We start from the raw sequence: 17,545 nt of genomic DNA, 5'->3' as shown, positions 1-17,545 counted from the left end.
AAGAGCTTCAGGGAGAAAAGTTATTAGTTCTGAATGTGTACTTACTTTTCACCGAGAACAATTTCCAAGAAACATTATCATCAATTCTTGTTATAATCTTATAACATAAACATTCAAATCCTAATTGATCTGTAAAACATTTGACTTGCAGTAAAATCTGCATTTGTATCTCGGGTGCAGTTAACTGTACAACATAACACGTTTCAGATAGTTTTCCAAGATACATATTTCTATATTTTATCTGCTCAAAGAAATTGGTACTTTTAAAATGTGTGTTCTTGGGAAGGAAAGAAAAATGGGAATTTGAAATATTCTGAAGAATGTGGCACCAGAAGATGACAAAAAGTACCAGATCCTTCCAGGAGAGGGAGGATGGACCTTTTCAGACAAATGTTTTGTGTTTCTATTTACTAAGGCTACAAATGCATAAATAATATTGGTTTAGAACAGGTAGGATTGTTTTGCTTTTCTTCATTTAGTGTTCCCCCCAAACTTTCAAGCAGAGAAGTAGTACTTCCTGCATTAAGTCTGTGTAACCCCAGCAGGAAAACTTACCCTTCCCCTTATACCCACTCATCATAACTGCAGTACAGCACAAAACACATTTGGACCAAGTGTTTTATTCCAAGTTCAGGGAGTTCTCTACCAGACTCCAAATGCATTCTGAAATGCACTATCTTAGTTTTTCATATTTATGAGAAAAGTGCTATATTTAACACAGGATTGATGATTAAATAGTATTTTTTACTACTTTATAGGAGAGCCCCAAAACAAGCCAGTGCAGTCTAACAGCAGGAGGATAAATACAAGGCATTTGATGTGCTGGGTTTTGTTTTGGGGTTTTTTATGTTTAGATTTAACAAGATGCCTACAAAGATTCTTCAAGTAACAACAGGTATTTGACTTCCGAAAACACGACAGATTACATGTATCCCATGTTGCTTTTTGTTTCCCATCTTTTCTTGGCTTCAAATCTGAAACAGGACACAAAAACCACATTAGGAATCACAAGCATGTGTGTTTCAGCTATTTAACCATGTTATTCTTAACAACAACAAAAATAAAAACTAATTTTAACACTGTAATAAAGACCTGAAGACAAATACAGCCATACAACCACCACATTATTTGTGATAAAGTCCCTGTGCTGAAGTCTGATACACAGCTACAAACCCCCACCGAAACCCAACAAGGTTAAACTAAACAAATAAGATTAGCACAAGCCTATTTCAACTAAGAAAACATTTCCCTGAGATTGCATTGTATACACTTAGTGCCAGTGATACCAGAAATGTTTAATTCCATACTCAAACGACTTACCCCCAAGCGAGCTTCTTTTTCTTTTGAGCTTCTTGGGCAGCCTCTGCTTCTTGCTTGGCTCTGACGAAGTTGCGGCAAGCAGCTGCTTTGGCAATTTTCACCCCAAGCTAAGACATGAAAAGGAACAAAGGAAAACTCATCAGATGCAAATGGCTCATGTGAAATTTAAGCCTCACAAATTACTCGGTCTGATATTGTTTCTCAAAAGTCAACAGATACCAAAACATCTTTCAAATATTAGGCCGATGATGTAGTGCTAGATGGGACAAACGGGAATGTCTTGAGAGAAACACAAAGGTGGAGGATCCTGGGGCAAGAAACCCTTTCCACCAAACCCTTGATTTTCAAAAATAAAAGCAAAGGGCAACAGCTCACTAGATCCTTTTGTTTGTTTGTTTTAAACAGACAGGAATATGCAAACACAGTCTCCTTTATTAAGATGAGTGACCTCAGCTGTGCTATCACCATAGGTCTTACCAGTATCAAAAACACCCAAAAATGCAATTTTATACAGGAAGAGCTGCTACTACCACGCATTTTTCCAGTAGAACCACTAACCATTTTTAATCAGTCTGTCCAAAGATAAATAAAACAGTGTCCTTACTGTCTCTGTGTCCTTTAGTCTTCACATTACTACTCTTAGATTGTAAGTGTGATAACAGGCATGCTTTTCAAATAAGGTTGTAACAGGCTGTAGGTGAACACCACTTCCCTTCCATAAACTTACTGAAACTCTGAGAATTCAGTTCACTGTAACCAATGTCAAGGGGGTGGAAAAGAGAATAAAGCAAAAGAGATGGAAGAAGGTACTGTTAACTATGACTAGTTCATTTTCCTCAAATCAACATCCATAACTTGTTCATTGTAGTTACATTTTGTGGTTGCTGTCATGACTTGACATTATGAATTATGGAGGAATTTGTTCTCAAAAGTTCCTGCTATTCTCCAAGACAAGTGAGCAATTCATTTAGACAAAATTGCTACAAACTGATGTGGCCAAACAGGTTTTCTTTCAATCCACCCCAAAACCTACTGCAATTAGGAAACATGTTTCTGACTGGACATTCTGAATTCCCCCAAAATGTCATGGGAGCATCAAAGCACAGAGGCATGGGAGATGCAGGTGAAAGAACACCCCTCACCACCTGGGTTCAAGTTCCATGACTAATGGTCATACACTTGAATAATCTGCAGCATCTCTACAGACAATGATTTACTCTGAGAAATGCTGTATCCAGAGAAGGTCAGAGAGAACTCAAGAACACATCTTCAGGTGTAGATGACACATTTTCTACAACTATCCCACCAAACACCTCATAGGTAGGTGATCCTTTTGTTAACAAAGCAAAAAAAAAACCCAACCAAACCAGGATCACTAGAAGCTGTTCTACCTTATGGTCCTCTCAGGGTTCAAGAATCAAGCAAGCAGCTTTTCTGCAGCAAGCTTAAAGAAAAGGCAGTAAGCACAGCACAAGCAGCTAAGAGCTAAGCATAACATTTTAAAAGGAAAATACACATTTTCATAAGCACAGTATTTTAAGAAGGAAAAAAAGAATGCTAAACAAGTTTCACATGCACTTTTTGTACATGTTTTAAGGTCATAAATATGTACCTATGGAATCATCTCGATGCACAGAATAATTAATGTGACCAGTTATTTCAAAACTTTTATGTTATCTTCGTAATTTCCCCCCTGAGCATTAACATTTTATATAATCAGTAATTCAATGCCAACATCTGAACTGCCAAATCTCAGGTCAAAGACTAAAACATAACATTCTTTTATTTGCATTGTCACTTAATATTTAAGAGCAGCTATTAACTTTAATATACTTGCAGTATAAAAATGCCTAAGAAAACTCACCTAAAATATTCCAAAAATGTTTACTTTTAAATTGAAACAGGACTAATTATTAGCTTAAACAACAGAGCAATCTGATGGCTGAAGTCAATCAGCAGAACCATGCCTTTATTAACTGGGTTTTACCTCCTAACACGCTTGAAAATTAACTTTCACTGTGAGATGAATAACAGCATCTCCTTCTATTCTAGTGGCCTATTGAGCACTTACACACATACAAATATACACAAGTGAGGTCTACACAAGTGCTGCAGAAAAATCTTTTTGTCTGTATTTCTTGAAAGACAGAATGAGTTCTTCCATCTCTGAAAAGTACAGAAAAAAATAGGATAATAAGATCCTCTGCAGCATATGGGGAAGCAAAGGGAGAAACATTTTGCAGCCTTGTTATCATTTCTAGGCTACAGAGAGTCAAATTTTCAAGACATGAAAACAAATGTTGCACATAAACAGACATAAACATTTCAGTCAGATTAAATGTCTTCTGCTCCCACCCACACCCAGACATACATCTGCCCCCCCAAAGAGAAATCCATAAAAGCTTGGTCAATGGATTTTACATTAAAAAAAAAAAAAAAAAGAAACTGCTAACATTTCAGGTCATCAGATAACTCAATAAAATACAATCTTAAAAGAAGTAAGAAAGCATGAATAAAAATATATACAACAATTTCTTGTGTAGTCAAAGTATCAGCATTTTCCATATAGAACATCCAATATTTTGCTGCATTTTAATTAAGGTGTCTAAACATTATCACAAAGAACTGCAAATTGGTCAGAGCACGCAGTAAGGAAAATTAAGCTCTAAAGGCTTTTTATCACCATATTTCAGGAACCAAGGGTGTAAAATGTTCTAATTTGGGATATATTAAAAGCCATAAAAGGTCTTTCAAAAAGATTAATGGTACTTTGCTTGGATTTAAGATAAGGGCTTTAGCTGGTTGGAAAAGCAGGGCCCTGGCTAGACCCTTGAGGCATTCATCTTTACAGCCACTTGGAAGATTTGTAAAAGCGTCTGCATAACCTCAAGCAAACGCACTGCGACATTTTTTTTTAAATTCCTTTCAATTTTACAGGTTTAAAGTGTGTAAATCATACTGGGTAGTAAAGCTGATATAATGGTTCATCCTTGTAACAATATATATATATATTTTTTAAGACAAACACACACATAAAAAACCCTTAAGTTTCTACAGGGCAAAGACCTTTCTATTTTGAAGTTGACCAAAAATCACGTCAAATATCTAACTCCAGACATTTAATGTAGCATAAATGGAAATTTTCTACCCATCTGAAATTGTCACCTTGTAACAAATATCTGAAGCTTTGCCTCTTTTATTTAAAAATACCAATTATCATACCTTAACTTTTTATGGAATAACAGGTCTCTATGAAAAATATTTATGCCATTCTCTTTTGTTCTTTAATTAAATGAAAACAGATGTTTTCTGAAGTAAAGCGGAACCATTACTGGAGTACTTAAAGTGTTAAGGTCTTTAATTTTTATATCAGTTTGGTCTACAATTCCTGATTGTCTTTACTCAAGCTCAACATTAATGTCAAGCAAGTTACCTAGGAGACGAAAGAGATCAAAGAGACAAAAAACCCTCAAATGTCTGATTAATCAAGCCTGCAAACAGCTTATTTCTTTTAGCCTGCATGCAAGTATGAAAATGAGATTCTGGGAGCCGTACATTGTGCAGATTTGTTCATTCTTATCAGAACAAAGCCAGCGGCAGCTTATTTCATGGATCATTGGCACTGTCATCAGTGCTACACAGAACGGGTGACAGCTCCTCATTTTGAGGCTTGAACAAAATTAGCAAAAAGTCGGCACAAATTAGCCTCTCATCTTTTTAGTAATATGACATTATTCATTTACTTTTTATCCAATTTTTAATTTTTTCCTTGTCAGCTATCCCTTTCTAGTGTTTCTCGCCCGGCATCATAAAACACTTTTAAAACAAGCAAAGAAATGGCTCGAGTTGAAATGGAATGTAAAGTTCAGGCAGAAGAGTAAACATTTTTCTTAGAGTTGCAACAGAATCTACTGTAACTTCCAGAAAACTTCCCTGCAAATCAAGACATTAAACATTAAACATCACAAAGCAAAGAGTTCCAATTCAGACAGGACTGTGCAATGGAAATGCTGAATGATACAAGCACTGACACAGCTGACTCAAGAACTGCTCCAGAAATATTCGGGTATGAAAGAAAAAATGTTAAGCCCACAAAAGCTCCAACAAAACATTTATATTCAAACAGGTCCTGAAATATCCTCTGACCATAGCAGAGAAGCCAAACAGCCTTTTAATGCAGTGTTACAGTTTCTCATCAAATATGAATCTAGTTATTTCAGGCTTGCCTGTAGCAATGATTTTCTCCTTTTATGTTATGGAATGTTATCCATTGCTGACGTATATAAAATATATAAAGCAAACAGGAATACTGAGTGGATTTTGCAGTGAAAATTGTCCCCTTTCAATGATGTGCTCAACTTCCACTGTAAAATACTTTGTAATACCTTTGTTGTATTTTTATGCTGTGTATTACAACATCAAATTATATTTGGATGACACAGTAATGGAGGAAGGACAGAAAACTGTTCTAATATTAAGCTCTTTGCTGGACTTAAACATTTAAATGCAAGTAACTTCTTCCATTCATGAGAAAACACAGCATTAAAAAATTAACCATAAGCTGTTAGATGCTTTACAGAGCCCCCTTATAACAAAGGCAGTTTTAAAAAAAGAACTGTAGTACTGTTTTCAGCAATTTCTTTATCTCTGTTCTTCTAAGTAAGAAAGCTTATTAACAAGCTTTGAACTTAAAATCACATTTACAATAATGTGCCATCAACAGTTTTATAAGCTAATTAGAAAAAAAGATTAATTAATGACTGGCTGCTAATAAAATGGCAATCATGAAGAAAGAAACCAAGGGTGCTAAGCTTCAACTACCACCAATTAAGAGCTAATTACAAACAAATTATATATGTGTTTTGCTGTGGGCTTTAATTTACTAAAATGGTTTTAATTAAAAGAGAAAACATGCTGATTAATTGAACTGCAGAAAAAATCTACAGTATAAACTGTGCTTTGTCTGTCTCTTTAATTAGACTTGTAACATCTGAAATCTTTTTTTAAGGTTTGTTAAGGAAAAGATATACATAATTAAGGGAGCATAAGAATGTAATTCTAGGTGATAACCCTGCCATGTTCTAAAGGTTAAAAGAAAACCACCTCAATGAAGAGAGGTATTTGGAAGCACCTCCACTAAGTGTAAGAAAGGAAAACCTTCAGAGATAAAAACAGAAGCTCTTTTTTTTTTTTGCCTTTTTTTTTGGGCTCTTCAACAGGCAAGACTTCCAAGTTAACTAGTACTTGGTGACATTATATATAAAATTGCATCACTCACTTTAGGTTCCCAAAAACGCTATGAGAAATGGTGAACGTTGCACAGAATTCAGAAATTTTATTTTACCAGCAGAATATCATCAAGCACTAACACCTGCACACCTCTGACAGCAATGGCACCACAGTCAATCACGTCAGACCCAGATCCAGAAATGGAAACCAGTTTCCAGGATGGTTCTCAGTAGTTCTGACCTACAGCCTTGGCTGTACTTCCCTGTCTAAATTATGTGCCCAGAAGTTATGTGCAGGCAGCAGATGCTAATTTGATCATGAGAAAACAGTCAAAACTGCTGCATCAAATTTGGAACAACAGCAGGACTGATCTTGCTGTAACATGTGAATGATATCCCCGTGAATGGCCAATTAATTTCACCAATTATGATGCAGATCTTTCATTTAAGCCTGATTAAATACCAGAGTGTCCCTATAAATTACAGCTTTTTAAAAATCTTTCACCAAAATGTCAGAAGCCACTAAGCTGAGCACTCAGTGCTGTCAAAAAGTCTGTGCTCTTTAGAGACTGACAACTACTCCAGCAATTTAGCACACTAAATTACAAAATATTTTAAAAGTTCCTTTTGACAGGTAAGTCTAATATGGTCAAGATTATTTTATCATGTTCAAGTTACAGTCCTCAGGCTAATGTGCTCTTAGACAATATGGCACCTACCTACCAGGCACTCAACATAAAAAACACAGGAAAATGCAAAGTTTGAGCTTTAGTCAGATTAGTTCTCAGAATATTAGAGCCATAAGAAATCTGTGTTCTGCTTTTTGAGACACCACACCAGGACTTGAGTACAGAAGCACTATGAAAAAAACTCCCTAGGGGGAAAAAAGTTTGGAAAACATATATTAGGAGTGGAGGTGGGGAATCTTTTAAGATTATTGGTTTAATTAGGTAAACAATTTTTACAAGTATCACTCCCAACAAACTGATTTACAGCAAAGTGACATTACCAGGTATCTCCACATACCACCTGTACTCAAAGGGATGAACACATCCAACCATGCACAGTCACAGTGCTCTAATTTATCAACATTTACTCTTCAAAAAAAAATCTAGGCAGATTCCCACAAACACAGCAGGAACAACTTAATTACATCTCAAGATACTATTCCAAGAAGATTTTTACAGAGCATTAAAAAGCTGACATAATTCCAAATGTCTGTTCCAAGCTACATATCCAAGTACCTGCTATGGTTGGATCTCAGCTATCCCACCCTAGGGCATCACCAAAACCCATTTTATTTCAGCCCAGGGAAGTGTCCCCACGAACTTTATTCTCTCAATAAAGTTTCATTCTAAAAGGTTCAGAATTTTTTGGGTAACTCCTACATTATTAATAACAGTTCTATTGGCATCCCTCAAGTTAAACAAGTCATCCTTAAATGCAATGTTCAAACAACACCTTTAGGTGTTCCAGTCTACATTTGAGGAGCAGAACTGTAAAACATGAAGGACTCTGCCAATGCTGGAAACCCTGGAATGTGATAACAAAGCAACTGGATTACAACAATGAACAATAACTGTGCATATTATACCATGCACACTGCAATGAACTGCTAGTTATTTAATACTAATGGCACTGTACTGCAGGTATGAAAGAAATAATGCAGTAGTCTACCTATGCTTTAAGATGTGCAGTGAGTTAGGATTAAGCAGTGTGACCTGTGTGCATCATGTTGTTGCTCAGCACATTCATCAAAGCAGTGCTGACCTTGTACACTCTGACTGCATCACAGACCGAGGGGCTCCAGCAGAAGCTAAAGGAGCAGAGTTACTGATGGCCTAAATTATTCTGGACAACATAATGCAGTGATGTCTGCATTTCTTCAGGCAGAATTTCACTCATATATAAAAGAACGAGATCAAGAATTTCAGGATCACTAGGCCTCACAGTGAAGTAGGACATCCCACATGAGGACATGCTCTGGAGATGGCCAAGGACACCACTTTTAAGGATCTGCTCCCCTGATAACTGACAACAGGAGACAAGGGCTAACACTTTGTAGTGAGGTTTGCCAAGAGATCAGACAGAATATCAGCATCATTATGTAACTACAACTCATTTTTATAACAGAATCAACTGCCAGTAAAACAGGGGTAACACACATCAGGTAGTCTCAAAAGCTACACAGGAATTCACACTAGTGAACACAGCCTCATGCATAAGGTATCCAAGCTCTAACTCTCAGTCCAAAACATGGAACACGACCAGACTGAGAAGTTTTGTTTCAAAAATCAGCATTTGTGCATATTTGTCAAAGCAGAAGAAAACAACAAACAACATACTGCCCAATGCCTCATTTACTGCAGTACAATAACATTTTCCTTATGGAACCTGCAACAAGTACCACTTGGAAAGCAAGAGACCCAAAACCTTGAAGCAGTATCATTTAGGTTTTTAGGATGTAAAATTCTGTAATGCATTCACAGCTGCTAGATTATGCATATTGCCTAAGTCATCACTGATTTTGAATGAATTTGATTTTAAAAAACCCTTTCTCACTGTGTCATAATGATAGCATATTGACAGCATCATTTTGACATTCCTTTGCTTTTCAGGACGTGCTTTTACTGTCTATACTCATCATCTGTTTATTTTTGGCTTCGTTTTTCTAAATACTGAAGCTGCCCTATCAGTTTCACAGGCTTATAAATGTTATACATCAAAAATTAGTTTCACTTATTAAGGCAGGAAACGGCTTTAAGAACTCTGGGATCTGTGCCTCAAAGCAAAGGCTTTATCAGCAGGTTCCAGTCACTGCTTCTCGCAAAAGCAAACGGTGCCGATTAAAACCCCCCACACCTGATTTCAAACAGAACACCTGCCCACTGAACAGCTCTCCCAGGGCTGCAAGGGGGGCTGCACCCCAAACAGCACACACTCCCTGTCCCCAGCCCTGTGACACTGCCCAAGAAAAATGAAAACTATACAGAAAGAGATGGAGTCGAGATAAAAGAACAATAATTCATCCATTTCTTTCTCCAGACTTCAGAAGTGGTGCCCTTCAATAGTACAGCTCCATGCCTGACTTGCTCACTGTGTTGTGTTGCATTTGGAAGTTAGAGGGATACAAATAGCCACATACTTAATTAAACTCACTTCTTAGAAGCATTGTATAAAAAGAGTCTCAAAAGGGATATTTCTTTAAATTTAATTTCTTTAAATTTCCTTCCTAAGAGAAGGAAAGCAGCGATTGAATCAATACTGCACAACATGAAAGCAATATTAACTGTACTTGTATACAAAGCAATGACTGTGGAATCAACCTCTTCCACAATCAAATCCTTTTCTATAGCTCTTCACTGAATTGGTCACTCTTAGAACAACTTCCTTAGGAAAAAAAAAAAGGGATTTTAAAAGATCCATTTAAAAAAAAATACAGCTTCCGAAAATCACAAAGAAAAATGAACCTTGCAGGGAGTAATGGAGCACATCCTTACAACAGCAGAGAACCCCAGTGAATTCACATGGAATCTGCCTCTGCAGAACTCCTCAGGAGAGATCAAGCCAGCCATTTGAGTTTTCCTTCTTTCAACATACTATTTATTCAGATAAACCCACTTAACCAAAACCAAGTCAAGGCTGTGAATACTAATAATGTTTCAAGCATTTTGTTTTCAGAATTACAACATGCTAATATTTGAAAGTCAACAATTTGGAGCTAATGTTCCACAAATAATAATACATTGCTGCAGCACCTGGGATGTGCTAGATGTTGTATAATCCCATGGCTACCAAAATCAGATAACAGTTTATCATAAATATTACAAAACCTTAAAACTTCTTACATTAATTTGTTTTTATAGTCAAACAATTTGCACTAGAACCTCAGTATGTTTTATTGATTATGATACTCTAACCACTTTAGAGCAGATGGGATAATGACATTTGTGAAGGAGAACAGCAAGTGTTTGTCACGTTGTACACATGAAAGTAATGAACAGCCAGAAGCTGGTCAGACTTAAAGGGAACATCAGGACACATTCCTATCACTGTCAGTGGCTGTTATCTTTGCAGATTGAAGTTTTGTGATCACTGGTGACAAGGCAGATAAGAGGCCAGTCATTACAAACTGCCCTGAGTGACTACCTGGAGGAGTTTAACGATCCTGTAAGAACACTCCCTGAGGAACAGTTAGTTTTACCCAACCTCACAGAACCTTAACAACTGTATTTCCCATTTCAAAAGTCCTCTCTTTTTAAAGCCACCACAACACTGTAATACATTGCAAGAAAAAGATTTAAATCTGCAGTTTTACATTAAAGCTTACTTTAAAAACCTATTTAAAATATTTGAATGAGTAGTCGTCAAAATTTGTCTTTGCTTTCTTAGTCCTCTTCTAATACCTTTGGATTTGGAAAGCATATACAGTGGACAGAAAATTCTCACTAGCTGTGTGAAGATGGAATATGCAAAATGAAGGAATGAAAGCAAAAACTATATAATTATTTTTAGTATTAATCTAGAATCTCTAAATTATACAAATCAGATCAGTTAAAAAATGATTGCTTCTCCACTCACTCAAATAATACTTATTTAGATTTTTCCTTAACTGGCTTCAAAGCTATTCCAACTATACTTTTATCTTAATTTTCTTCCTCTGCATTTTCTCCCCCATGCACAGCTAGCAGTGGGCAAAACAGATCTCGTGGATTTAAATTACATACTTCAGCTGCTACCACCTACCTTATGTGCACCTATTCAAGTATTTCTGACATCAAATTACCAGAGCTACCTAAAAGATTCCTCACCAGTTTAAGTATTCACTAAGCACTACATACAGACTTAGAAGGGTCCAATTTTTGTAGCAAAGGGCAGCACAGCCTTCATAAAATTTCTCAGATACGCCAACAAACAAGACAACATCTTGAAAAAATGGTGTTTTTCTCACCTGGATTTGTTTTTAGATATGCACTTATACACTAAAAAGTTATGACAAGGAGAAAAAAAAATCCAACACAATTCTAAGGCTACAGCAATATATTTGACAACCATCTACTCCCATTCTTCTCCTCAGTTCCTCTGGCCATCAACTCCTGAAAACATGAATACACAGGAAGAAAAAGTATTGGAACACAAGCTGGGGTATGTATGTCCTTATCTGGACACATTTCACTCTAAGCTTGCTAAATCTCTACCTGTCTTCAGGCTTCCTAAGCTTATTGAGGAGGCAATGCAAAGAAAAATATGAGGCACAGGGAACTGAGAGGAATGGAACATCCTACTCCTGTTCTCTTGGCTGGCAACACGCAGAGAAGTCAAAAGCTCATTATGGAGGATCAGTTACCAACCCCTCTGACTCGTGCAGTCAGCAGAAGGCTTCAAAGCAAAGTCACTTGGCATTGTTTGTGGTCGAATTTTCAAGTCTTAAACACAGCTCCAGCTGCCCAAGCACTACTAGATCAGCAGCAAAGTCCTTCAGTCACTGACAGGACTCTGCTCAGGAAACAGGGAAGATGGAGCAGACAATCAATGCTATTTTAGCCATGACACCTTTTGTACAGACACACAAAACTCAGTGTCCCCTGGCAGTTTTTGTTAACAGCCCACTCACCTCACGCATGGCCAGTCTGTCACTCAGCTCCTCAGCCTTGGTAATGTCCCCTTCAGCCACACACTTCTCTATGCTAAGTTCAAGGCCAGACTAGGAAAAAAAAAAAAAAGGTAAATATCTTTAAGACAAAGAGAACACATTTAAAGAGAGTACATCCTTTCTAAAAGTATTTCTTTCATAAAATTCCTTAGGACACTGCACAAACCTGCAATTTCTATGTAACACAACCCACTCTGTCTCTGTACTGTAATGGACAGTATAATTAAGAACTCACTGAAAGGCTGCCCGAGCACAAATCATTGCATTAGTTCCACCTTATGTGCAGGATAATACTATAGGTTAAAAAAATTACACGGGCTAGTTTATGCCTGTCACAATGAAATTTCATCTGAAGATCTGTCTTATCTCTTCCATCCCTGGAGCTTTCTAAACAAAATGTGAAATATATGTGTCAGGTAACATGAAGAATGGCAATTACCACTGTATCGTTACAGTTCTGAGATCTTATCTTTCTCCAAAAACTGAGTTCTGGCACGATGCCACTCCCTGTACTAATAAATTAAAAATTCTAGCAGCCCTATGGAAAACAATGAAAAAGCTTCAGAATTTAAAGGTTATTTTCAGAGGCTATGATCAGTGTAACATAACTTGTTCAACAGCAACATTTACAAATAACACAACCATAAAAAGTAAATATTTCTTGGAAATTATAGTTGGAAACTTCTGATGGAATACAGAAGGGTAACATAGCAGAGGGCACTGACTTCAGAATTTCACAAAAAAACTCTCATAACAAAAGGCAATTTACAGCCTCACTGGTTATAAATATTAGTGATGCTAAAGAAAACACATTTGACAGTTTCATAACAAACACTTTTTGAAGAGACAAAAGCAAAAAACTTAACAGAATTCTGGAGAAACAGTGATATGCAAACTCTGCACTTCAATTATGTCAGGTGGCAGTTGAAAAAACAAAATGCACAACTGGAAATTGCAGTGATAGCCAATTCTGTTAGATGTGCTTTCTGAAAGTAATGAGACACACTTTCCACTAAAGTCCCTGAACTCACGTGGAAACCATCTGCATTTTAACACTTTGGGCCTTATTCCAGATCTATCCTGACCAGTTTAATGACAACTAAAGAGCCACCAAAAGTAAGGAGTGAACAATGTCTCATGACTTTCATGTAGAAACCTACTGTAGGCAAATGAAAAAACCAAAATGTATCCTAAAAGAGGCTAACTGGACATTTGATGCCATAGAACTTACACAGGACTTTACCAGAAAAACTACAGAACAAATAGTGCTACTAGGAATTCACAATATATGAAGTTTCTTAATTGTCCATTATGTGTACCAATTAGTTCAAATATGACTACTTACACAGTATTTATGAACAGAAAGTGTTAGAATCCCACCAAAAATGCAGGATAGATTTGCCCCTTTAATTCCTAAAGCCACTGGTGCCAACTGAAGGATTTTTGTGACACATTTTAAAGTTAAAACACAACTAAACAAAAGAAAATAAAAAGTCAAACAACACATATGAAGCATTCTGAGAAAACATAACCAGACAGGAAACAAGCCTGGATGCTGTCTCAAGAGCAAGCAGAGCAACCATTCAAAAAAGAAATCTATTAAAAACATCACAAATTTGCCCTTCCCAAGTGATTTGATTATTTACTCTCAAATAGACTCAGTTTTAATCCTATCTCAGGTAATGTCAACTTCTTTTACCACCAGGTACAAGCTGACACTGCCTTTGTAGCAACATTCACCTTTTGTGGGGCCCTGCTATCCACAGGTGACTCAAATCTATCATTGATTCCAAAGTACTGTGTCAGTTCTTTCCATTTCTCTTCATTTTCCAACTGTTGGTTACTAAAAACAAACAAACAAGTCATCAGTGTAACCAGCTCCCTTTCCACAACTTGTAATATTCTATGCTAAATAGGATTCAGTGCTAGAATAAACTCTTCCATTTGGCAGGCATGCTCTCTTCACCCATTCAGTTTTTAATTCAAGTGAAATTAATTATTCCTCCCCCTCTGTAAGTATAATTCCAGAATGTTGAAAGCAAGCTGATAGAATCATAGAACCATTCAGGCTGAAAAAGACCTGTAAGATCATTGAATCCAACTGTAAATACAACACAGAAGGAAATACAAGAAGGAAAAACAAGAGAAGGAGCAGGCTGAACAGGAGGTTTATGCAGTTACATGCAAAACATAATCAGGAACAACATTAAGTCTATTTTAAGTTACAGTAAATAATACATTAATGTTGATTTTTAAAATCAAGCAGTAACACTCCATTTAGCACTCACTGATACAAACTCAGCCTGTCCAACAGAGACATGGAAAATATTCAGCAGATATTTAACATGATGTTCAAATTTAGGCTTTAGCCATGCATGTGGTCAAGCTTTTTTACAAGTTTTGCCTGATACTAAAAACAGACCTCAGGAAATCACATTGACCTGGTTATACCTCTTAGTCACTTCATCAGCCTTTTTCTGTTTTGCTAAGGGAAAAAAAGAAAAGAGAAATCCAACATTACACAGTAACACCCCACAGCACCCAGTGAACTTACAGAGCTCTAATTGGTCACATTTCCTTTCAAAGATCAACACACTGGGATTTTTACCCAATGATTGTGTGGTTTTAAACCACTCAGCTGTAAAACACTCTTACAGTATCTGTGAAGAAGTTTTAACTAGAATACACTAAAGTATGATTTACAGAATTACTGAAACACACTTAACCATTATAAATCAGTACTAACTAAGTTCTACCTTCTTTTAAAGAAGAGGATAAATATATTACTTGCTTTTTAAGTTGCAATTTACAACCTGGACCTGCAAGTGCTGTATACAACTAGAAAAACAAAATCACAGACAACAGATAGCATACATCTACTCAGGCACTCATTTCTTCACTAAAAAGAAAAAAAAAAAAAAGCCAAAATAAAAACAACAACTCTCCCCCCCCCCAAAGCAGCACATGCTGATAACAATTCAATTTTGAGAAGGTAAATTCCATGATTACAAAGAACACCTTTGCGGTGGCGCTTTCTCTTTCGGCATCTGTTTTCCTGCTCTGCTTCCATTTTCATTTCACGGTGCTTCTGCTGAAGCTCCACAAATTTCTACAAGGTTAAGAAAAAGCAAATCAGTAATTTTAATTTTTCCCCTCCTATTTTTAAGAAATTACATATTGTGCTGAGAAACATTGGGACGGTATCTTATTTATCCACAGTACCTGGTATTAACAATTACATTCAAACTTACAAATCAAGAACATCCAACTCTGATGGTGTTAAAACAGAACTGGTTCTGATCTTTCACCACCTCTCCCTGACTTTCTGCCCTCCCTACATGCAAGGACTACTCAAATCTGACAGTTTTCTCATGGGATGTGCCACAGAATACATTTCTGCTGGTACCCTTTCCACATATGCATCACCCCTACCATGGCTGATATACTGAGCTGTGAATCCTTACTGATGCAGAAAGCAGCTCAGAGCCCAAAAACCACTGAGAACACAAGTTTCATGCAGCTGTCTAGTTATAAAAACTCCTTGCTGTGCCTTCAATCACTATCAAACTACCCAGTCACTTCCCACCTAAATTCCTGCTCTCCCTGCTTGAAACAACCTCAGGTATATCCTTTGATCATATTATATTTCATTTCAGATAAAAACAACATTGAGTTATTTTAATCTAAAATCAGCCACTGGGCTTTGAGTCTGTTGTATTAATGCTCGTTTGGAGACCTGCAAGGACACCTACATTCCAGATATTTGCAGAGATTCCAGGAGGGCACGTGTGAGACTCGCTGTCTTCATCTGCCACTGCTATCACAACAGGTTCACTGCTGGCACTACTCTCCTGTCCATTCCCTGGGAGTTCAGAAAGCTCAGCTCCTTGGATATCATCTTGTGCCTCTTTCTTTGAAGAGGAAGCAGGAGAATCGTCCCCATCATCAGAACTCAAATCAACATCACTTTCATTCACTCCTGGAGGTAACAGCCCACTCCACATCTTCCAGTCTCAGCAAGTCCAAACCACTTCAAGTCACTGCAGAGACACCGGGTTACCCATCCCGATGTGAGAACAACCTGCAGGAGAGAGAAACAGAAACACCAAACACCTCATCAGAAATATTTTAGCTTCTCACAAGCAACTATCAGTACATGCTTTAGAAAAGCACATTATAAAGCTTCTACTACTTACTGTATCAGAGAGGAGTAGACGATTTGAGTCCACAGGCTGAAGCTATAGTTCATTTTTTCCCCCTCCTCGTCCTTTAAAGTTATGCCCCTTCGCATTTGTTTACGGCTACTTTCGGTTCAGGGGCGACACCAGAGCTAACGCCTCCCGTCCCTCCCCAGGAGCAGCTTCCCAGGGGAGCACAAGCCCCTGCCCTCGCCGCCGGGCAGGGCCGACAGAGAAGAGCCCGCCCGGGGCAGGCCGGGGGAGCGCGGGGCACCCGCTCCGGAGGAGAAACGGCTCCACCGCAGGGTGGGAGACGGCAAACGGAACCCCCCGGCCCCCGCAGGCCCGGCGGCGCTGCCAATAGCCCGCAGAGCGCTCACGAAGCCCCCGCGGAGCCCTCGCGAAGCCCCCTCAATATCCCCACCGTGTCCCCGCCCGGCCGTGTTTACCTGGCCGCCATCTTGGCACCGCCGGAACACCCCGCCCGCCCATTGGGCCGTGCGGCGCAGCCAATCAGCGGCCGCGCCGGTCTCCATGGCAACGGGGCGGGGCGTCCCCCGGGAGGTGTGGGGTGTTCCCTGGGATAGTGTGGGGTGTTCCCTGGGATAGTGTGGGGTGTTCCCTGGGATAGTGTGGGGTGTTCCCTGGGATAGTGTGGGGTGTTCCCTGGGATAGTGTGGAATGTTCCCTTGGAAAGTGTGGGGTGTTCCCTGGGAAGGTGTGGGGTGTTCCCTGGGATAGAGTGGGGTGTTCCCTGGGATAGTGTGGGGTGTTCCCTGGGAAGGAGTGGGGTGTTCCCTGGGATAGTGTGGGGTGTTCCCTGTGAGGGGAACAGAGTGACCTCCAGGCTCCCGTAAGAGCTCCCGAAGGGGCAGATGGCCCAGTAAGTGCCACTGAGGTTGTTGTCAGAATCACAGAGTCAGTCAGGTTGGCCGAGACCTCTGAGGTCATCGAGTCCAGGCTGTGACCGAACACCACCACGTCACCCAGCCCATGGCACTGAGAGCCACGTCCAGGCTTCCCTTAAACACCTCCAGGGACGGTGACTCCACCACCTCCCTGGGCAGCCCGTTCCAATGTCTGATCACCCTTTCTGTGGAGAACTTCTTCCTCATGTCCAACCTAAACCTCCCCTGGCACAGCTTGAGGTCATTTCCTCTCATCCT

At 38.7% G+C, this 17,545-nt stretch overlaps 1 protein-coding gene across 5 annotated transcripts; it reads right to left on the bottom strand.

Annotated features, from left to right (window-relative positions):
* Window positions 1-604: 604 nt before the first annotated feature.
* FAM204A (family with sequence similarity 204 member A) lies at window positions 605-16,878 on the bottom strand. 5 transcript variants are annotated; one of them, XM_064663675.1, is made up of 8 exons: window positions 16,829-16,878; window positions 15,954-16,282; window positions 15,220-15,310; window positions 14,653-14,686; window positions 13,942-14,044; window positions 12,163-12,252; window positions 1,321-1,427; window positions 605-974 (listed from the first exon to the last, which is right to left on the bottom strand). In XM_064663675.1, exons 2-8 carry the CDS (start codon window positions 16,203-16,205, stop codon window positions 923-925), a joined length of 729 nt encoding a protein of 242 aa, XP_064519745.1. In that variant the 5' UTR covers window positions 16,206-16,282; window positions 16,829-16,878; the 3' UTR covers window positions 605-922. The 5 variants fall into 5 exon arrangements, with proteins under 5 accessions (XP_064519745.1, XP_064519747.1, XP_064519748.1 ...); XM_064663677.1 differs by having other exon boundaries at window positions 13,942-14,041; XM_064663678.1 differs by having other exon boundaries at window positions 15,969-16,282.
* Between the last annotated feature and the right edge of the window lie 667 nt (window positions 16,879-17,545).

Source organism: Pseudopipra pipra, chromosome 8, assembly GCF_036250125.1.
Source record: "Pseudopipra pipra isolate bDixPip1 chromosome 8, bDixPip1.hap1, whole genome shotgun sequence".
NCBI lineage: Eukaryota > Metazoa > Chordata > Aves > Passeriformes > Pipridae > Pseudopipra > Pseudopipra pipra.
This window is presented reverse-complemented; position numbering and strand designations above follow the sequence as displayed.

Excerpts from the sequence above, each read along its gene's own strand:
- FAM204A (XM_064663675.1), bottom strand. The coding sequence starts at position 16,205 with ATGTGGAGTGGGCTGTTACCTCCAGGAGTGAATGAAAGTGATGTTGAT. Across the intron at positions 14,045-14,652 it reads GCTGATGAAGTGACTAAGAG|TAACCAACAGTTGGAAAATG; the intron begins GTATAACCAGGT and ends GTTTGTTTTTAG. Across the intron at positions 12,253-13,941 it reads ATAGCAGGGCCCCACAAAAG|TCTGGCCTTGAACTTAGCAT; the intron begins GTGAATGTTGCT and ends TTTTTTTCCTAG.